General features: G+C 33.5%; 1 protein-coding gene and 1 non-coding gene across 2 annotated transcripts in view; both read left to right on the top strand.

Annotated features, from left to right (window-relative positions):
- Positions 1–21,281, top strand: part of LOC125072341 (atrial natriuretic peptide-converting enzyme) — a 135,079-nt gene extending 113,798 nt beyond the window's left edge. Inside the window, exons 13-17 of the mRNA XM_047682985.1 lie at positions 15,190–15,370; positions 15,624–15,777; positions 16,783–16,906; positions 17,415–17,563; positions 20,949–21,281. Coding sequence (XP_047538941.1) covers positions 15,190–15,370; positions 15,624–15,777; positions 16,783–16,906; positions 17,415–17,563; positions 20,949–21,149 — 809 coding nt within the window. The 3' untranslated portion in view covers positions 21,150–21,281. The remainder of the gene's footprint in view (positions 1–15,189; positions 15,371–15,623; positions 15,778–16,782; positions 16,907–17,414; positions 17,564–20,948) is intronic.
- Trnai-uau lies at positions 10,369–10,460 on the top strand. Its single transcript is given in 2 exon segments — positions 10,369–10,406; positions 10,425–10,460. It is a non-coding gene; the product is annotated as a tRNA-Ile (tRNA).
- Positions 21,282–23,424: the final 2,143 nt, after the last annotated feature.

Here is a 23,424-nt window from a genome sequence, read left to right as displayed (position 1 = left end):
TACAAGGTACAAAACATCTCAGCTCCCAAGGCTGGTGACGCAATGGTGATACAGGGATTGGATAATATTCCTTATAATCCCGTCGTACAAAAAAATTACATGTAAATCTGTTTCAATGAATATCTTATAAGTAGACTTTTAAAGGGTTTATCCTAACGACATATTTAATACAGCAATGTTCATAATAATTCATGATTTATGTTAGATCAATATCCAAAAGATAATATTTTATTAAATTGTTTTTACTTTTGCTTTTATTTTTAAAAAGATACTATTTTTTTTTACTTGGATCAACCTACACAAAAAAGTATTCGATGTGGGCGTGGTAGACAAAATCTAAAAATAAAAAGAATCATAACAAGTCGTCGGGGATTTCTTATAAAAAGTATAATTGGTTTTATTTTTCATTGACCCTGCTATCGGAAAAAAAAGAAAAACACCACTATCCTCCTGTTTTGTAGACGTCATCGGGATTGAATGCGAACACAAAATAAATTATAAAAGTAAATTGTTTCGTTTAAAGCTTAACAATGTTTTTTCATTCACAATTATTATTTCACTTTTATATACTATTATAAAACACGAACAGTTACAAGTTGCAGTTGCGGGTTCGCGAAACCGATCTAACTCCACTCAAAAACATTATTATTTAATTTATATATTTTTTGTTTTTTATGGTATAATTTGGCAGACCTAAGTAAGTAGTCACTATCGCCCATAGACAATGGAACTGTAAGAAATATTAATTATTCCTTACATCGCCAATGGGCCACCAACCTTAAGCACTAAGATGTTATGTCCCTTGTGCCTGTAGTTACTCTGGCTCACTTACCCTTCAAACCGGAACACAACAATACTGAGTACTGTTGTTTTGCAATAGAATATCTGACGAGTGAGTGGTACCTATCTAGATGGACTCGCACAAAGCCCTACCGCCAAGTAAAAGTTATTTTATCTTAACTTCCAATCATCCATCTCATTCCAGCTTCCCAACATTCTTATTTCATATTACTCAAATTCCCGTCACAGACTACACAACCATTACGTATGTCCCTCCAAAATGTTAAGATGGCGCCTCGACCCCGCTCAAGGACTATCCTCGGCTCTGATTGGTCGTGACGTATGATGTAATATTATATTAGTAACTTTGAATGTATTAGTAAGATTAAAGACGATAATAAACGTAACAATACAAATTCAATTTAGGAAACGATTGTCTGATGCCTTATGAGTCCTTTCTCTTTAATTTGGAAGATGATATAAAAATCTTACTGCTTTGAAACAAATATGCCCAAATATGTTTCGTTACACGTTTTCCAATATTTCCAGAAAACGACTTTACCTTCATATCATCATCATTGTAACAGATTTTGTTGATACTATAAAATAATGTAAATATTAATTAGTAAATTCCAAGAAAGAAGATTAGTAATATCTTTGTTCTCGTTTAATTAATCTTATTAGCTGATTCCTTAATTCATTAATACTGTAATCGAAAAACGTTCCCAAATGTAAAAAAATGTAAGAAATATTAATTTCGATCAAGTAACCTTAATTAATGAAGGGATCTTATTACATTCTTTGTATTTCTCACAGAAATTTGTCAAAGTTCGGCAATAAGTCAGATTTCGCCAAGGGATGGGAGGAGCGTGGGTGTGTAGAAGTATAAACTTGCATAATTTATCTTTTAATTGAAACGACAGTGCCCAATTCATTTCGTTATCGAGTTTGGGTTGATGTTTATTAAAATCATTTGTATTATACGTTATTAATTAGTTAATAATATTACAACCAGAAATGACATAGAGATAATAATAATAAATATATATAAAAGAAAATTCAAATAGATGTTGATAATATTTGAGTTTAAGGAAAGACAGAAATTAGCCAGTCTGAATCTAGTTTAAGTAAACAATATCGTATATCACAGGCATGTAATTTACTTTACAATGTCGAACGATGAATACATTGTAACCATAAATTTAGCAGGTGATTAATACTTGCCCAGTTCTGAAATCACGGTCTTCGTCAAATCTTTATTTTCTCGCAATTATAAGAATTCGCAAGAAGAAATCTTGGCCAATTTCGCGGACTCCAGTGTACGCTGGACGGAGTCCTGGCCCATAGCATATTGTATCATAAACCATCGTATTAAATTGCACTATTGTTGTAGTGTATTTTATTTAATAATAGTATAAATTAAGATAATTTTATTCGAAAGACTAACAAATTTTAGAGTAATCAGCTCAGTTAGAAGAGACACAGAAACCTGCAACGATGCAATCGTCCTAATCGGAAAGCCGAAATTGCACCAAATAAAGCGATAAAGGATTACAAAATGAAAATAGGCTTAAATTTTAGAGACACTCCTGTTCGATGAGCTGAATAACACAGATGGTTGCAGCTATTAATTCCATTTACGTTAATATACCCATCATAAGTGCGGATTATTTTTAGCGCAAATGAGTATTAGTAATTTTAATGATTATGATAAAGTGATATATATCATTTAGATTGGTTTTGATGGTGATAAAGAATAATTTACTGATTTAATAGCCATAGTGGACATTATGAACGGAGAATGCTTTACTATTTATTCTAATGGAGCCATGAAAAGTAACAAATAAAAACAAAACTCAAAATTGCGAAAGTATCTGGAGTTGCATCAAAATGACTATAACAATTTTTTTTTGCAATTAATTATCTCTCCGTCTCGCTTGTTCGCACAAGTATGGCCACAGCTTAAAACTCGCGGTTGCTCGAGCTTCTATCCTTTAAATAAAACCTTTCACATTTCATCTGTAGAGCGTGAAGCTCGTTGACTCCACAAGAAAAATACTCTGAGAATACTTTCTCAGAGTATTTTTCTTGTGGAGTTCTCTTAAACAAATAACCAGAGATGTTTGAGCGGATTCCAGCAAAGACGCTGTTTATCATAAAAAATCGTCATTTCCACTTATATATACTTACATTAACAGCCTGTAAATTTCCCACTGATGGTTTAAGGCCTCCTCTCCCTTCGAGGAGAAGGTTTGGAGCACATTCCACCATTCTGCTCCAATGCGGGTTAGTGGAATACACATGTGGCAGAATTTCGTTGAAATTAGATACATGCAGGTTTCCTCATGATGTTTGCTTTCACCGCTTAGTACGAGATGAATTATAAACAGAAATTAAGATGAAAATTGTCCTGAACTTGTCGTCAAATAATTATTATTTTACATTTAATAAAAACAGAATTTTCTTTCAATTGTAATTTATTTCAATTACATTATTTTAAACACAATTCACAAGTAACTCTGTCTGAACTCTGTTTGTCTAAGACTCTGAACTGATGAATGAGGTATAAGATAGAAATAGCCTTAGACTGAAATAGAAGTAAAGATAAATAACTTACAGGCTTAACTGGAAAGATAAATTTGACGCAGACAGTCTTGCGAGGAATATATAAATTATATAAATTCTTTTAAATCAGTTTTTACAAACATTGAAAGAAACTGGATCATAAATATCATCGACGAGCTGTTCCACTTAATACATTCGTGTGGTTCTCGGATACATAGTTATATCTCGACAACGTTCTTAGAATTACTACACCGCAAAACACGTGTTGCAAAGATAAATTTAACACTTGATAAACTCATTAGTACCAGTCTTACAGTGTGCGTTATTCACTTGCATCTCGGTTTCGGTAGAGTAATGTTACAAGAATAAATATTTATTTTCTAAGTCTACTCCTGGTTTCTAAATACACTGTTTTAAAGTGTACCTGGATATAATTGAGTTATTAAGGAGATGGTGATGAAATCGTCATAATGTCCTCACATTTCGACACTTGGCGGAGATTATCCACCTTCATAGGATATATTAAACCGGGCAATTGTGAGCGTATAGATTTAAACTCTTTAACCCCTCGCCTAAAAGCATTTTTTGGTTTCGGCCTTAAATTGAGATCAAGAACTAGTGCAGCCACAGGATTGGTCCTCCTTCGTGCTTTCCGAGACATGGAACGACAGAATTCCCACTTTCAGACTTTTTATAATAAAAGTAGGCAGGCGAGCAACACGGCCAAAGCTACAAAGTTATCAACACTCATAGACATCAATGCAGCACCAACTTTAGGAGCTAAGATGTTATGTCCCTGGTTTCTGTGGTTACACCGGAACACAGCAATACTAAGTACAGCTATTTATCTATTAAGGCGGTAAAAACGCGGTAAAAACTCTTAGCTGCTATTTAGAATATTTCTAACCAAAGAGGTAATCAGTCTGTAAGGACTTACAAGCTAGCCAACTACACATATAATTAGACTACTGCGACGGTTAATAAAGTCACCTGCCACGTGAACGGAGTCGAAACATTTAAAAAATAAATTAAATAATTTTATCTGTTATTAATATTTCAAATACTTTAAACTGTGGACCGAAACGATGATTTAATAGCAAAAGGACATAACAAATTATTGATCAGAAAATCCTCTGTCAAGTTACCATAATCGGATTATACCTATTTGAATGGAAACGAAATGCGTTTACGCAAAATTTAAATTTATTCAGGCTTTATTTATAAAAGACTATTCATCGCATTATTTTACAAATAAAATAAGGTTAAATTATAGTAATCTTAAAGTAATCGATGCTGCAGTGTTTTAAAAAAATCTCTTTAGCCTCGAAATTTCAGTGGAATCTTTATACAACGTCCCTGACACGGTAAGACTCAGCTTCGACGCATACTTGGTTAGAAAAGTGAGACAACTAATTTTGATACAATTAGTACCATACTATTTTTTACATATCATTTTTTACAATTATTGTTTTTATACCATAACAATAAGTTTATTGTCGTTATTTGATACAGCCTGGATTGTATCATTTCCAAGGTGTGCACTCAACTAAGAAGTCCTTAGTGTTGTAATATCCTAGCACACAAATGTTCTTTAATGGTTTACTGGGATCCTGTTGTAAAAACGTATACATTTCTCCACCAAAACGTCACTACTCCTGTGTACTCGGGTGCTTGGAGTAACAAGTATATGCTTGTTCCAAGTTTCTATTCTGTTCCCCTTAACTTCATATATCCACTTTAATTTTACTTTCAAAGTTCTGATAATAGCTTCGTCGACATTCAGAACGTAATTTTTTCGCAAATCTCTTATGAGAGTCATATACAAGTATTCATCCGCGGCTTCGCTCGCGTGTTTCGGAGGTAAAGTCGGTGATTTTAAATATTTCCGGAACAAAAAGTAACATATGAGCTCCAATTATCGACGATCTGGTCATTTCCGACCTGCTTAATCTCTTGGCTTTGCGTTAAGGTGTTAAATCATTCTGTAATTTCTACCGCATTTTTCAATGGGAATGTTCCGAGGAACGGTTTGGATTAATTTCGGTTGCTAAATTTCACTTTTGGACATTGCATCGGACTCCGAATTTTCATCCCCACCATCTAGATATCTGAAAATCTGACAACAGCGCGTCTTTTAAGGCACTCTGTGCCCCTCACAATCTCTCAATCTCAGTTTTTGCGAACCGCTACGACTGGAACCTACATATTTCACAGATTCTCTCCCCTCTTATTGCAGATGTCCATGGGAAGTGATTGCCACTTACCTATAGCTTAAATAAAATGTCTCTCATTCATCTCATTCTTGACAGTGAAAGAAAACATAATGAGGAAACCTGTATAGGTTGGAGGAAATTAATCCACATTTATATCAGCACTCCTGTAAAAGCGTAGAGGCCTTTGCAGTCCTGGTACATAAACAGACAGCTACTTTTATATTACCAAATGCATTATACAAAATAGCTTATATAAGAATGCTGGTTTTTTCCAAATATGATAAAACAGTGGTGGGAAAATTTATCAAGAAGATCCTTTAGAATGTTAATTTGAAATATTATTACAGTAAAGTATTTTGAATTACCTTATTGAAATCATGGAATTTTAATAATTATCACCATCGTAAACTTTAATTAAAAACTACCATTTCTCTGACAGAAACCCTTGAACAAAGGAACCTAATTAGCCATTCCGTTCAAACTTCAAGCGTCTCTAAAATTTCTTAACAGGCTATAACTGATAGGTGGGTGCGAACAAAAAACGACCTTATATTAAAGTGATACGACATGATTTCCTTTACAATTTACATTCCATTACCTGTAATGACGGTCATAAGAAGCAGCGATTGTATTCGATCGCATCGGTCATGCGGGCGCTCGTATTTTTTACGGCATCAAATAAAAAACGTACCAAAAACGTCGCAAAAATCTATTCCGAAACGTTCACCTGTCGCCTGGCGCCTGTAACGTGACAGATGATTTACAGATACAGTTTTTTTTATAGCCATTATTCTTTTAATAGATTTTTGAACGCTGAAATGTTGCGTAAAACGTAATACGGCTGTTGAGTTTGACAACACTATTATAACAATTTACTTGGTGATAGGCCTTTATACAGATCCGACTGGCCAGATGCCCATCATTCATCAGTTATTCGAACTGCCATTCTTGCTATTGTTAATAGTTAGTGCAACTACACGCACAAGTGGCATACAATCTTATTTCCCGTGGTTGGTGTCGTACTGGTAATATTTCTTACGTTGCCTTTTTCTTTTCTTACGGTGGAGTTTATGGGTGATGGTACCCAATTATAATCAGATAGCCAAAAATAAAATAAAATAAAATAAACGATTCGTTTAAATTTGAAAAAAATATTTGATATCTGTTTTTTTTTGGTTAAAGATTCAAATATATAAATTAATATAGCTGTATTATTATCCATTTTTTCTTATCCTTAAAACATATTATTTAAGTCTTACAGAGTGTGTGTACATATGTGTTTATGTGTGTGTTCGTGTGCTATAATATTTCATCATTATTAAATAAAAAAGTATATTCTAACATTAAACGTAAAACCTTTCAGTAAATAGTACTCTTGTAGCGAGTTAAATACGTAAGTAGGTTCTAATGAAACTCCAAAATTTTGCGGCTTACAACTTGTTAATTATTGTAGCCATTAAAAAAGTTGTTAATAACTTTTAACGAGAACGTCTCAGATTTTTACATTAAGGCAAATACTTGAGATGATTTGTACCTTAAAATATTTTCCGTTAGCCTCAATATTGTTATTTTATTTTGTAACCGGCGACCCAATTATACTCCGCACAGACAATCTAGGGCTTTATAAGTTTACTTTTACAAGAAATGTCTGAGATTGTTTTTATTCCACGGTACGTGAGAGATTCCTGTCTTTGCATGCTAATAATTGATAATCCTCAATTATTATTTTGATTCAGAATTAGTGTCAGATTTAAGGAGTTATGGGATCTATTCTATGGATTCTGGGGTAATAATTCCGGGGTCTCTATAAGAAATGGGGCCAAAACAATAGACATTTCTAAAACTGAAAAGTGTTTACTCGTCAGAATAGGGTATTCTGTCGAGTAAACACATAAAATGTCGTAGACATAATAAAAAAGGGTATAAAATTCTTGTATTTTGTAATATTTGTCTAATATATTCAAAAAATGTTTTTTTTTTTTTTTAATACAGAATATAAAAGAAACAAAAGATATTAAAAGAATTTAATTATTCAATCATCGAACTGAAAAATTCTCATATTTCAAAATCTCAAATAATTAGGGGTGTTCTTTGTTGCCCCAGGGCTTTCGGACCTCTACATCCGGCTATGATCGCTACGCAAGGAAATCGTTACATAACCACTCACTATATACGGACCTTAAGAGAACCTAATATCATAAATTTGTAAATATATATTAGGTGTTGTAAAAAGTCATAACAACAAATCGACACCCTCCACCAAAAAGTCGTAACATTATTTTTGGCCAAAAGATGAAATGTTTTTAGTATTACTAGCATAGTCCCGCGTATATACATATATTCAGAACTATGTAAATAGCAAATGCATAATATGCACGCTTGTAGGGCGCCTAAATATAAATACCACGTTATGTCACGAATAATGCTACAATTGTTAATATTATAGCAAAAGCCAGCTAGTTTATAAGTACATTGAGCTCAACACATATTATGTCTACACTTAAACAGATTTACTTTAAGTAAGTGAATAGTTAAGTATAAATCCTTTTAAGGGATTATTCTTAGCCAGAGTTACTTATTCCGTGGTATTAAAAAGGGGTTATAGCATGTAATCTGTTGTTATCTAAGGGTTATTGTTTTTTATCGATACATTTATTCGTTGTTATTTTTTTATAAATTCTCTTGATTATCTAGATTAGAATGATCTTGATTGATAACATATAAGATTAAGTTTTTTGAATATCCTGGTAGGTGGACCGAAAAATGGAACATCTGACGTTAAGTGGTCACCACTGCCAAATAACTAATGTCGCTTAGAATATACACTGGCTCACACACCCTCCAAACCGAAACATAACAACACTTATAGTATAAACAGAACATTCGCCGTAACATTTAGTGCTACTAGAAGCTCCCTGGACGAAGATGAAATAAGGCACTCGGGAAAAATAATATTCCACATCACAAAAAATGATCTCACCATAGTCACAACAGAAGGCATAGATATAAGGCTGAAAGACTCCGTCCTCGCAATCGCAAGGGACCAATCGGTGACTGAAAACGATCCTCAAAGATAAACGTGAGAAAATAAACCAGGTTACGGAAAAATAAATTGGATCATGCGCAACTTGAATATAAAAGAAGACATAGTAGCCACAGGCACAACAGAGGCGAAGGAAGACTAAGAGATAAGATCACCAGCCGGGCGGAAGCGGACACGGCGAATAATATTCGAGCGTCGATCCTCGTGAATGGCAAATAGCTGTTAAGTCGACAAGTAACTCACTAACCACATTGGAGCCATCGTGATGATAATCATATCATGATCAACTGATATTACGTATTAAAGCAGTATCAGCAAAGCCTGCAAATGCAACATGAAAACTAATTTTTTTTTCATATCATAGCAACAATGATTATAGCTTTGAACCCTTGCCCCTAACGTATCTTCCATTAAAGGTACGCTTTGGCAAATAAGCCATACCCGAGCGTTGCTGATCAAAATTCTCAATATGTTGCATCTAATCTGTTTTATCGATCGTGGCGCCATCTGTAACTTCACGAAAACTCATTTTACGATATCAAAACCATCCTAAAAGTAATTATATAGAGTAACTCCATCGGATCCATTTTGTTATCATTGAAGTTACTGCTTTAGATATTCACACTGTCGAGTAACTAGTAATATGCTCCAAACCTTCTCCTCAAAGGGAGAGGAGGCCTTAGCCCAGCAGTGGGAAATTTACAGGCTGTTGATGTAAAAAATAAAGCATGTGGTTACCATTGCTCGTAGACATGCTTACAAACTAATGCGCCGCCAACCTTGGAAACTATAATTGTATGTCCCAATTAGCCTTCAAACTGGAACATAACAATATGAGATGAGTAGTTGGTACCAACACACGGGCATGCACAAAGCTCTACCACCAAGTAAGTTATTTTCTAACCCCGTTCCAGATCACTAAGTAAAAATTTTAATCTATCATCTTAAAAGCCAAATTCAAAATTATGTCCTCCATTTTGAAGTGATTAATATACACTTTTATTAAATTCCTGGGAGGGCTAGCTTTGACAGCGTATACATTACTCGACCCGAAGACTGCGAGACTCGTTACGATAGAGCAGTTTTACATGTTGCTACATTTGTTTTTATTCGACTTCCATCAAAACGATATTAGTAATGATTATTGTATTAAAGAGAATACTAGGTTAGATACAAAATTAATTGACTTGTTTCTGTCAGTAAATTCTCAATAATAGAAATGGAGTTAGGAAGTTTTCGGTGTTCTTCAAATTTGGTTATCAAAAAGCAAGATGACTCATAGCTCCTGCACCTCTCCGGTCATGTCATATCACTTTCTCAACGGATTGCGAGGAAAAAGAAAATCCAAAGATAATGATGCATTTACTTGTGTACTAAAATATCTCCTACTTTGATGATTTTACTCCGTTTTGAATAATCGAATTCTGTCACAAGGACATTATCATCATCACATCCAGTAGGTAGTAAATCCGACTTAACATACATGGAGTGAAATATTAGTGGTAAGCCTTTTATTTGAGACTTTAAATACAAACTATTTGAAAGAATAATCTCACCGTACCCAAATAAAGCCATTCAAGAATAGCTCTACCCAGAGTCTCGTGAACAGGACATTCGTAGATAATGTCGAAATATCGAGCTCCACCAAATAAAAATATAAAACATGGTAAATATCCCGTTTTAAGTACTGTTAGTAATAAAAATAACCATGTAAATTTTAAATCTTATATAGCTCTACCCATTGTTTTTTTGACGACAAAGCTATCAGCTCCAGTGGCGCAATCGGTCAGCGCACGGTACTTATAGCGCAGTGCGTGCGAGACATGCCGGGGTTGTGAGTTCGAGCCTCACCTGGAGCAAAGTTTTTATATCTTTTGTAATCATATTTAACATTTAACTTACTCACTGACTTACAGCTGGATGTTGTGGTTCAGACCTAAAAAATACAACTGAGAATACCCTTGTATCTCTGTTAACTAAGTGATCTTAGTGCAAGTCTGGGTAGGTATATAACATATTAATTCTCAAGGGTCAATGTCTAGTGGCGGTGGTGACCACTCACTATCCATTAGGCCAATTTGCTAGTATTCATTTCTATTAATAATAATTAAAGAAATAATAAGAGGTTAACACTAAACAATTTAATTAAATCCAAGTGTGACTGCAAATTTGAGGTTTCTTATATAATAATTTTGCAATTATTCTATTAAATATAAAAGTTTTATTTGAATAGCCAGAAGCTTAAACTATATCCGAATACGTAGAAATTATTTCCAAACGATAAACAAAAACATATTTATTCAAAGAAAGACAACGAACTAACCTCAAACTAATTAAAACGAAATAAAATTCCTAACTCAGACCCATCACGGAATCTCTGACCTATAAAGGTTACCCTTCAATTTAGAATAACAACATTGCGGTTATAAATTCCTAATTTAAATAATCAATTTGTTGTCGTCCAACTAAATATTTTAATCTTTAAAAACAACGTTTTTTTGTTAAAATATTTACTCTAAGTAAATAACGAGTTGAAAATTAAAACGTTCGTTGTAAATTACTTTAGAAGTAAGTCACGCTATTGCCCTAATGATAAATCGATACAGCCTTACAGATTACAATGAAACATTTCTCTTTATACTTAATTTTGAACATTGGGCATTTTAAATTGCTCCAAGATATTTTAATAACTAGAAAGTAGGTTAACTGGGTCACCATATAGGATATGGTCGCCACTAAGATGTGATATGGACACAGAAATACTAACCATAGCCTAAGCCACCAATTTTCCGAGAACCATGGGAACTAATCTGTTATTTTCTTTCTTGTTATTACATTAACTCACTCAAGGTCGCATGTTAAGTGGGTGCTACCTACCTAGACGGACTTTCAAAGAACAATATCACAATTTTAAAAATAATAAACGTGATAATTGTCCATGCTAGGCAAAAGCTCTCTTTGGGTTTTATTATTTAATTGGGTATATTCGGGTCTCATCACAATGTTTTTCATTATTATAAAACACCAGGCGCATTAGAAATACCACCAAAACAAATAGAAACTCATTGGTAATATGAACCTGCGATCCTTGATTAAAGTCCACGAGTTATACCCACTGACACCTCAGCCTATCTCAAGCTTTGTGTTTGTTAGAAGATTCTAGTAAAATCCAGAAGGGGATATTGTAACGATATCGTATCGTACCCTGTAAATTTATTTTCCAGGGGTTTAGTAAATATATCGCGTCAGCATTGTAGGTAATCTTTTATTGTCCACCTGAGAAGTTCAGATAGAGGATACACGTTAAACCGCCTTTGTTATCGGTATACTTTATAGCGTTTTCTCAACGGCTTAATGTCAGCATCTACCATATTAATACCAGGTATACATCAGAGACTATTGTCTGAGGGCTCGAGGCACTTGTAGAGCAGCTTGTAGCGCTTGAAATGCATACCGCATACAAGCTTTAATACACAATCAATAAACTACGTCAACGACGAAAAGGCGTATTTAATTACTAGCGATAGTATTGCTAACAATTTTCTTTCTATAATATTGTAGTTATTGACATCAGCACTTTCGGAACAGAATTTATATGAAGTCAGAATTTATATTATAAATTAAAAAAAAAGAAATTATTAGAAAATTATTTTCTAGCAGTGTATATAAGAAAATTTTGTTGGGATCCGTCTGCGTGGATATACCTCATACCTGTCTGGAGATACCATAAGCTCATCATACATTCTCCTATAATTTCAAATTATCCTCCAACATTTTATTCTACTATGAAATTAAGAGAAATCTTGTTATAATATTTTCTGCACATTACGCCCGTTACAAGAAAGCATAAATTTAAAGTATAAATTACAAGAAAGAAATATTTTAAATTGCGAGGATTACTTCGCATCGTATTAAAAACGATTTCGCATAAATTTAAACTAAATACTGATCTTCTAAATCTTTACGACGACGAAGCAGTGTGTAGTTACAAGAACAGGTTGCTGCAAAAGATAATAAAAACAAATGAAAATAGCCTTCAACATTCCTATTGTAACAAGGCAAATGCTAATTATACATACAAAGGAACGCAAGGCGAGGCTTAGGTGGATCTATTTATACTAATTAATCCGTCGGCCGAACACCTGAGTCTGCGGCTGTTTACATAATTTCAGTATTACTCTTGGCATCACTATTTACGTCAATAATCAATAACTACATACAAATGGTTTTTATTAATACATTTGAATAAAGTATTTTCCATTCATGATATTATATGAACGTTAACCACGTGGAAACGGTTATTGAAGTATAATTTGAGTGCAATTATTTCTGATATAACAAGGAAGGAAAATACGTAATTAACCCGAGAAAGAAAAAGAGTGAGAAAGCTTTAATTTTCATTCCCGTCACGTGTACTGAGTTGCCTACGCCTTTATTTTTAGGTATTCCTCTTTCGTTTCTAAAAAGGAAACCCTCTTAGGATAACTCGTCGTGTCCGTAAGTTTGTCAGCTTTTTATTCCGCATTTACTACACAAAGATAATTGTAATTTTGGAACTCATAAAAACTTTGTTGTCCCATCCCATACAAAACAAAATTTATATTTTTTAGAAGATATAAAAATATTCTATTATTTTTATTAATAATGAATATTTATCGTTTTATATTTATAGTTCAATAAAATAATAATATAAGAACTTGCAAAATTTTTTAATTTGCAGCGATGACAGTAAATTATTGCTTTTGACCGTAAAATAAAAATCGCCAACTTAAACATCAACTCAGATATAAAATTAAATGAATCAACGGATATATTAAACCATTCGTTTTAATTTAAGGAACAGAATAACTTTTATCGAATTATAAGTTCTTAATTTAATCTCGTTTAAGGCGTGTTTAAACCGCCCTCACTGCCTGTAGCGACTGAGGGCGAATTTGAGTTCCCGCAGTATAATCTGTTATACTTAATTGTTGTCTGGACCCGCTGGTATTTCTGAAACTTTAATTATATCTCCGTAAAGCCGCGCGTCAGGTGTTCATTGAAGTCTTGTAAAAGAAATGTCTTTTCGTTGTAAAATAAGTGATATTTATACTTCTCATAGCCTCCGACTGAATTTATCTGAAGTCATTTAGGAGATCTACAATTCCTTCATGCAAACTTTTTGTGTGTGAAGTATAATATTCACATCGTTCGCTCGATAATCGCCCCGAGCTTTATCCCGAATAGCCGGGTCTATCCTGTGATTATAAATAAAGTATCTATATTAAGCAAGATATAAATAGCACATTACAATTTCTAAGGTCTCAAAGTCGAAACAAATCTTAGTAAACAAAATAAATAATAAAAATATTTTTAGCATTAGCATTAGCAGCCCGTAAATGTCCCACTGCTGGGATAAAGGCCTCCTCTCCCTTTGAGGAGATGGTTTGGAGCATATTCCACCACGCTGCTCCAATGCGGGTTGGCGGAATACACATGTGGCAGAATTTAGACACATGCAGGTTTCCTCACGATGTTTTCCTTCACCGCCGAGCACGAGATGAATTATAAACACAAATTAAGCACATGAAATTTCAGTGGTGCCTGCCTGGATTAGAACCCGAAATCATCGGTTAAGATGCACGCGTTCGAACCACTGGGCCATCTCGGCTCGATATTAGCAATATTCGAGAATAATCTATTGATAATAAAAATATTATCAATAGATTATTCTCGAATATTGTTTGACGTCGCTTTTGTTGGTTTACCCAAACGTTTACCGAAAGGGGTTTACGTAAATTTCAATTTCGAAACCGGCCGCCAACAAGTCGAACAAAGAAATGATCACGGGAGGTGTTAATTTTAAATCTCGTGAAAATGACCGACTGAAAAATACTTTTGGATCTTTAAAACAGTCACTAGTCCTAAAGTCCCTTATAACAGACTCCGTTGTCAAATTTTTGACAATCCTTTGAATTGTTTTTTCTGTAATGTAAAATGTTTAAGTACTTAAGCCCGAGTTGAAAATATGCGCCTCACTGAAATAGATTTGCTTTCAGATAATTCAAGAAGCATGTTTGAATTATTATGGAACAAAGTAATTTGCTTTTTAGCATTTCATTCTGTTTTCTTTAAATGAATGTCTAAGCAAGTTGTGGAAACTTTATTGGTATCTTTAACATTTTTATTTCGTAAAGTATTAAAGTATGATTGCTATTTGGAGGAAGAATAATACACAAATGATTGTTATCTGTTCAGGGAAGTCTGCACGGAGTCGTACCACCAATAAGTGTCTTTTCATGTTCACCAGTTAGTTTTTCTTTCATGTCATTGGTAGGCGGACCGACAAATGGGTCTGAATGGAGTGTAATGAATCCTCTCATAGGAATCTAAATTTAGACTCTAACAATCAGTATATGTCCAACAAGGTCTACCGATGATTAAATATTACATTATTTTTAAATATATAAATATTTAGTCAAGATGACAATTGAAAATTCAAAATGAAAATCAAGGAATACAAACCTTTATTTGAGCTCGTAAACTTATAAAACTTTTATTTTAAGAGTTATCAGAGAACAGAAAATATAACAAATATATTTACTCCAGAGTGCGGCAAGCGTCGTACTATCGGAGCTGGAAGGAAGCGGATAGTTGGCGGTGTGGAGGCTTCTCCTGGAGACTGGCCCTTCTTGGCTGCAATTCTAGGAGGGCCTGAGGAGGTGTTCTACTGCGCTGGAGTTCTCGTCGCCGATCAGTGGGTACTGACTGCATCGCATTGTGTTGGCAAGTAAGTCAGTTGCATTAAACAAAACCTGTGTTAAAATATATTTTAACGACCTAGTTTTAGTTTAGATTTCAAAACAAATTTTAAAATTTTCTCAACGATACCAAAACTGTAGAAAAATGCGATCTGCTGCCCCAATTTGAAATTTATGTTCAGGTTCCCGGGATCTGTAATCTAATTTATTATTGACTAGATAAAAAAACTTGTTAAGGATATTTTGCTATTTCCATTTACATATTTTTTTTCCTTGTACCAGTCACTCGGATGTTAATGGCTGGACTATCCAACTGGGTATCACTCGAAGACGATCTCACGCGTACTACGGACAGAAGGTGAAGGTCCGTCGAGTGGTACCACACCCTCTCTACAATGTGGGCGTCGCGCATGACAATGACATCGCATTATTCCAGGTATTCTTGCAAGAATCTAAAACTTCTCCATATTTCACGTAGGAAATAACTTTTGAATTATTTTTCTGTATAAAATTACATATCCTGATAGTAGTATCACAAAATTTAGTAAGGAGAATCACCTCACAGAATCACAGATAAATCAAGAAAGGTCTTTAAATGCAATACCATCAATCAGTTCTTTGACCCGTCAAAAACATTCGTTGACGAGTAAGATTAGTAATTATCCAATTCACTTAGCATGTATTTTGTTAAGATATAAATGTGCTTCTTTGCACACCAAAAATATGATATAACTAACAGAGATAAATGATACATAAGTGAAAAGTGCTTTTAACTTATTTTTTTTTATTTTAACATGTTTTTTATATTTCCATATTATAGCTATCGTTACTGCTGGCGGATAAATAAATGTAAATTATTAAAATTTGTATCAAGTGATGATACAAATTTTACTCAAATATACGAGTATATTCCCTAAAAACTGACTTTGTACCTCAGTCGTTTGATATAGAAAACTGAATTATAGTGATACGCTATTTTGAAGTATATTTCCTATAAATGCTGTAAGAATTATAGTCAATGTCGCTTATATAGCTTTCAGACAACTCACAATCATGTTCCACGGCGAGTTCCAACTTTGTTCTCACAGCATACTTCTACAGATTCTTGCGAAGTTGTAAATTCATTACCATAATTAATGGTTGAATAGTGGATTATTTTAAAATCATTTTTAACTTGAATTTCATTTTGAAAATAGTTCCTTTAATATTTTTTTGTCAACAATACAATGGCCTTGATAACTATGTACAAAATGTACTCGAAGGCAAAAATCACTTAAAAATAATTGGTAATAACTTTGCATACTAGAAAAGTTAGTACAGACCGATTTATTTCTTCCTATCATCGTATTTATCATCAAAAGATGGAGATAAAACATTGAGATTCTATGTTTATGTCCTATTATTTATTAGGTAAGGTTATCACAGTTACGTTTTGTACCAGTTGGCGGTTCGCGTACGCTATCACGAGCAACTGTCCCCGGTGTGCCTGCCGCCGGCACAGCGTGCACTTGCCCCCGGCACCCTGTGTACCGTCATCGGCTGGGGCAAGCGGGACGACAAGGACAGTGCGTACTTCTTTAAATACTGTTGTGATATGGTTTGGTTAGGTTACCACTCAAGTTTTTTACTGTTCTATGTCATATGTGAATTGAAGACACACTAGGCTTCTGTTGCAACGAATGACGTTACGTCACGCTTCACATTACATTTAAATATATTATGTTATAATATTCATAAATGAGCCGATTGTAGATTCTATATTGAACTCTAATTAATATTATAATTCTATATTAATTTTGACTTTGACTTATTTATTTAATTAATACTGATGGTAGATAAGTGTCTACCGTCGTCATCCTGAATATACTGAAGTAAGTGCTTCAGTATATTCAGATACACACAAGTGCACTTTATGTAGCCGAAGACAAAAAAAACAACACCAACAAAATAATTCTGAATTCTGCCCCGAAAACGTGAATTTTTCAGAATTATAGTATCGATGTTTATAATTAAATATATATAATTTTTACTGTAATATTTTATGTGGAATAATTAATTTAAATTCGTGTTTAGTGTCAGAATATGAACCAGCGGTGAACGAGGTCGAGGTGCCTGTGTTAAACCGCGACCTCTGCAACCAGTGGCTTGAACACCGCGACCTCAACGTCACCGAGGGTATGATCTGCGCGGGTTACCCAGAAGGCGGCAAAGATGCCTGTCAGGTGAGCGGAATTTTGAACTTGAATTTTCCATGTGCTTAATTTGTGCTTGTAATTCGCCTCGTTCTCGGCGGTGAAAAAATCCTCACGAGAAAACCTGCATACATCAAACAATTCTGCTATATGTGTATCCATCAGTCCGCATTGGAGCAGAACCTCAAACCTTCTTCTTTACATGTTCATTTATATAATACAGTTTAATTTAATGTCATTATCATACGGACCAAGTTAAGACCAGTAAGGCAATATTTGAGTGGATAAGCGTATGTGCTTAGATATACTCAAGTTTATAAACTTGAGTATATCTAAGCACATATAAGAGTGAGGGAACAGAGAGTGTATCAGAATTGATAGGATAGTAATTTCATACGACCATGGATAATAGGCGATAGACCCTTACGTGCTTCCCGAGGTACAGGATTATTGGTATCGTTGTAAAAGCTATCCAGGTGGTGCAGGATGTTTACGGAGATATAAACTATTTACGCTACTCCAAAAAATATATATTGCTTCTGACTATGACTTCTGACTCTTTACACTATTGTATCTTGTTTATCCAAGTGTACTTCACGACGAACCCGAAGAGAATGGATCATTACTGCGAGCTTAAGTTCTAATATACTTTGTTTTTAGTCAACAACCACAACGTAAAGTACACGTTTACAAAGGAAATTAAATAATCAAGTCAACAATAATTTAAATGAGTAAAGAGCTTTTAATTAACAATAAACAATAGATTAATTACATTAATCTTTAAATAAATATTTATGCTAACAATTATAACACTGCCAAATTCCTTATTCTGATTTGCTGAGAGTTTGTTTGAGAAAAATCGACTCACTTATGACCTGTGACTCGACTCGAACACTGTCATACTACTACACCAACGAGAAATTATACCCGCAATGTTTTAATTATAAATTTATAAATATGGATAAAAATTTGAATAAAAACACCTCGACTATCATATTTCGAAAGCTGATTTAATAGTTGTTTCAAATAAAATTATTTCAATAATATATTTTAAATTCCGCTCATAACGCTCCGAATGATCAGAATTCTGCTAAATGTATAATTCGTCATATTTCAAGCTAAATTGCGTTACATTTTGAAATTATAGTAATATATTGAATAATAATAATGAATGAACCGATAAAATTATCACATGAAATATTCGTCGAATCTTCTGTATTAATAATGTGCTGTATTTGCGCGCTGCATTCATAATATTATATTAAATTTAGTTTCTCGTGAACGCTATTTGTATTGTGATATTATAACATTCAAATCACGTTTGTCGAGCTGGAGCAGTGGTTAGAACAACTGAGTATTAATCAAAGATTGCGCATACAAATCCTCGCGTGAAAGCCTGCATTTTTCGAATGAAGTTCTGCTACATGTGCACCAACCTTCCTTCCAACCAACCATTTCCTTTAGAGAAGAGGGCCTAGAACAGCAGTTAGACATTCCCATGTTACTGTACTTTTACGTTTTTCGAATCACTAATTTATATTTATATTTACGGGGCAATATGGCTTTGTGGAAGTGTGTCTGGTAGTACCCGGTAGTAGTAGGTACCCCTCATCAGATATTCTACCGCCAAACAGTACTACGTAGTATTGTTTTGTTCTGGTTAAAAGGTTTAGTGAGCCTGTGTAACTACAATTAAAGAATAAGTATAATCGAAGGAAATATATTTAGATATCAGATTGATTTAGTTTTATGGTAATTGATCCGCTCTATGGGTGTGGCTTAATATTACATTAAGGATAATCTTGAAGAAATATTCCTGAATAGTTGTCGCCCGCTGTTTCGCCCGCATTGTCTCCTACAACGCCATCAGGGTCGTCGTCGTTGCATAGGCAACGCGGAGTTCAGATCTGCTTCATACCAAATTTCATCAAATTCGGTTCAGTGATTTAGTCGTGAAGAGCAAGAAAGGGAAACAGAAAGACAGAGTTACTTTTGCATTTATGATATTAGAATACATTAGTTATTAAGTTTAAACATGCATGCCTAAAAAGGAAACAAATTCACTTTCGTATTTATAATCAGGATAAAATCCAACAATTTCCAGCTCTATAAATCAATATTATTATTATTAGTATTGTATAAAGGTATGAGGTAACCGCTAACTGAGAAGCTATGTGGAAACCGACTGTCATGGTATGGGCATGTTATGCGGAGGAATGAGGACCATGTTTTGAGGAAGGTCTTGAGCATGAATGTGGATGGATATAATATAGAAGTAGGTGACGACCAAAGAAACGATGGATGGATTGTGTGAAAGACGACGATATATAAAATAGCAGAGTGCCTCGCGATGGTCATGGTAATGATGGTTTATTTATATAGTATACCATTTCCGTCTCAGAAGGTCACTTAAAATTGTTGAGAGAGGAGATGGGGCTGGTTTTATCACTGCAAGTTTATTTTAAGAATGGAAAAAGAAAAATTACAGTTTTCAAGATATAATATCTGCTGTGATAGTTCTTGTATTGAGCTAAACGGAACGAAGTCAATAGTATGGTTTTAATACAGCCTGCTATTATATTTGTTTTCAATGCATCGGTTGCATTGTGTTCCATATTTGTATTACTAAGGTTTCATTTCGTATCCGGACGAATTATTTAAAGAAATATCGTCTAGAGATATTATTTCTTTGTTTAATCTTGGCAGTTATTATAGGGAATGCGAGTTGTACAGGAAGTTGAAAAACTATTTTTAAGAAGAATGTCTGTGGTTAATTAGCTCATTCAATTTACCGGATCACAACAATACTAAGTATTGCTTCTTGACAATTAATTGACGTGCAATATTTCATGAGTCAATGATACCCAGACGGGTTTGTACAAAGCCCTACCACCAAATTTTTTTTATTTTTTTTATAACTGTGTTGCATTTAATTAATTTATATTTCGTCAGCTATTACACTGCGGGGTTGAGGTCGATTTTACTTGCATATTAGTTATTATGGGAGTATTATGAAGCAGATAAATGCTGATAGATATGACGTAACACTACATAAAGTTTTTACAATAATCACGTATTTATCATGAATTTACATGAATGATAATCACAATCACCCTCTCTTGTAATTCCAGTGCAAAAATAAACCAAAAATAATTTTAGATGGAAAATTCTAAATAATTGGAAACTTACACTGAAATAGTTTCAATTGGATTTTTAATCATTTGTCCTCTTTTTTAATTTTCTGAAAAACGTCTAAGTATTATTAAACCGCGCGAACAAATTAGTACAAGAAGAAGAAGAAGTAAAACTTTTTTTATGCCATTTCATGACAAAACATGAGCGGTTAATACTTCATTCTCCGAATTACTTAAAGGATGGATTTGTTTGGTGTATAAAATAGAATGTAATGTTACAGGGCGACTCGGGCGGGCCGCTGCTCTGCAAGGACCCTGACGACACATCGCGCTGGTACGTCGGCGGCATCGTGTCGTGGGGCATCAAGTGCGCGCACCCGCGTCTGCCCGGCGTGTACGCCTACGTGCCGCGGTACGTGCCGTGGATCACGCGACAGATTCGCCTCTACGACGACGAGAACGCGCGCTCCGACGACGACTGAGGTCCGCCGCACGCCGCGTGCTACCCGATGTAGACGTAACCACGCCGCAAATTCTTTCTTATGATTTCTTTTATTCGGTTATATATTTTTTAACTATTTATTTTAAAAGAGGAATCAATTTGACGCATTCGTTTTGACCTAATTTGAATTAATTAAAATGAAAATAATCTTTTTTTATATATATTTTACAAAACAAATTTGACAGCATTCAATTACGTAATATCGTTAAATATGTCAATTATTGGTTACGTCTGCGTCGGTGGAGATGTACATGGAGTTGTGTTCATTGCTTATGGACTATGAAGTTACTATTTTAACGACAATAAAAAAATATATATTTGACAATAAAATATATTGACAATAAATTATATTGTAGCGTATTCTACTGACGATTGAAATTCTAATTACTTATATGTATATATTGATAACTAAAAAATAGAATGGCTAAATATTTTTACATATCGCTCGTGTGTTGCGTGAGGTAAATTATTTGATGCTGTGATAAAACGGAACTCTATAATATATAATGAAATCGATAGAAATTATACCAGTGATGTTGCAAAGTTCAACTTTTTATATAACTTTGGACGTTTTCACGGAGTCTCTCGATACTTTTTCTCGGGATGTTATGCGTCAGTGTGGTGTGTTTATTGTAATATACGACTAAAGGCTTATGATTATCGAGTAGGGTCACTAAGCTTTAGCGTTTTCAGAATTTTTATATGACGCGATTACTTCTCGATACATTATTATTTCTATATCGTATATTTATTTGATGTTTGGTGTTGTAGTATTAGAGAGAAGTGCTTTTATAGATTATATTATATACGTATTCCTTTTAACTAAACGTGAGACAATAATGTCTTCGCTGAAAGACGTCGCTGTGTGTAATCTTAAATAGAGTTAGATAATGAACCTTATACAATATCTAAATTAACTGTGTCGGTGTGAGTTTCACGTCAAACATAAATAGGACACTAGTACTTCCTAATAACAAAGAATTATACTTGATAAAATATTACAACTATATAAATAAACGCAGGTCACCGCCCGCGGAGAATGACTCTTTTGATATCGTTTTTATATGAATGTAAAAAGTCGATGTGTTATTTCTTTTATTACTAATGAAATTAACGTTAAATTGACAATAACACATCTATTGTGGAAATTAGTAAAATAGCTTTAATAGCGTGTAAGACTAAGTAGCTACAGAGGTGTAACTTAGGCTTAGATCGTTTAAACTTAGGTGTTATTTGTCTTTAATTCGGGTTTTATTTTTCACTTACCATTAATTAATTTTATCGTAAATTAAATTTTGTTTTACAAATACGTGACAATATTTATTATCGTTCTTTTAAAAATCCAGATATATATCGGTGAATTTATGTATTTTTAGTGATCCACTCACTTCCTTTTTTTCAAATATATATATAACTATATAACTTTAGATGAATAGCGTTGAGTATGCTCAAAGTTGCTGTTTTAGATATTATATAACATATTAGATATACATTATATACAAGCGACAACATAGATTTATTAAACAATGAATTGTATACACATACGACATTTGAAAATGTTTCGTATTAAATTTAAACGAACCTCATTAATAAAATATTAATTTAATTAATTTATAATTAGACCAATATATATTCAAGTTGCTTAATTTGTTTTCCCGAGCATAAATACGATACAGTTAAATTCGTTTCTAACAACATATATTATCCTCATTGCTACCCTTGTAAGTTCACTGATCTGAGAGACACTTATAGATATAAATTACTTATAGACGCCATTTTTGAAAGTCATACTGCTCAAAAGCAGTCATTCAATTTTTTCAAGATAGTGACATTTTGTCAAAAAATTTTATGAAATCCCTCAATTCCAAAGCAAATGAATATAAAAAAGAATTATTTTTTTTAAAACAAATTTAGTGACGAATATACATTACAAAATATATCGATTTTAAGAATGTTGCATATATAAAAAATTACAGTTTATAAAACAATGTTGCTATGTTGTCGTTCGTATCGATAAGGTTGTTGACTTATTAAGAGTCCTCTTCTTTCCACGAGCTTTCTATTAGAATAAAGAAAAAAGATATACATCAAGTAATATAAATTGAAATATCCCTTTATACGAAATGTAATTTGGTTAAAAAAAAAAAAATTGTTCTCTTAAATGTGTTGTGTATATAATATTTTATTTAAACTTATAGAAGTACCTACTTCGGTTGTTCTAATAAATAACGTAGTGACTGAATAAAAAACTATAA

Source organism: Vanessa atalanta, chromosome 1 (assembly GCF_905147765.1).
Source record: "Vanessa atalanta chromosome 1, ilVanAtal1.2, whole genome shotgun sequence".
Classification (NCBI taxonomy): domain Eukaryota; kingdom Metazoa; phylum Arthropoda; class Insecta; order Lepidoptera; family Nymphalidae; genus Vanessa; species Vanessa atalanta.
Note: the sequence above shows the minus strand (reverse complement) of the source record. Positions and strands in the feature narration are given on the sequence as shown.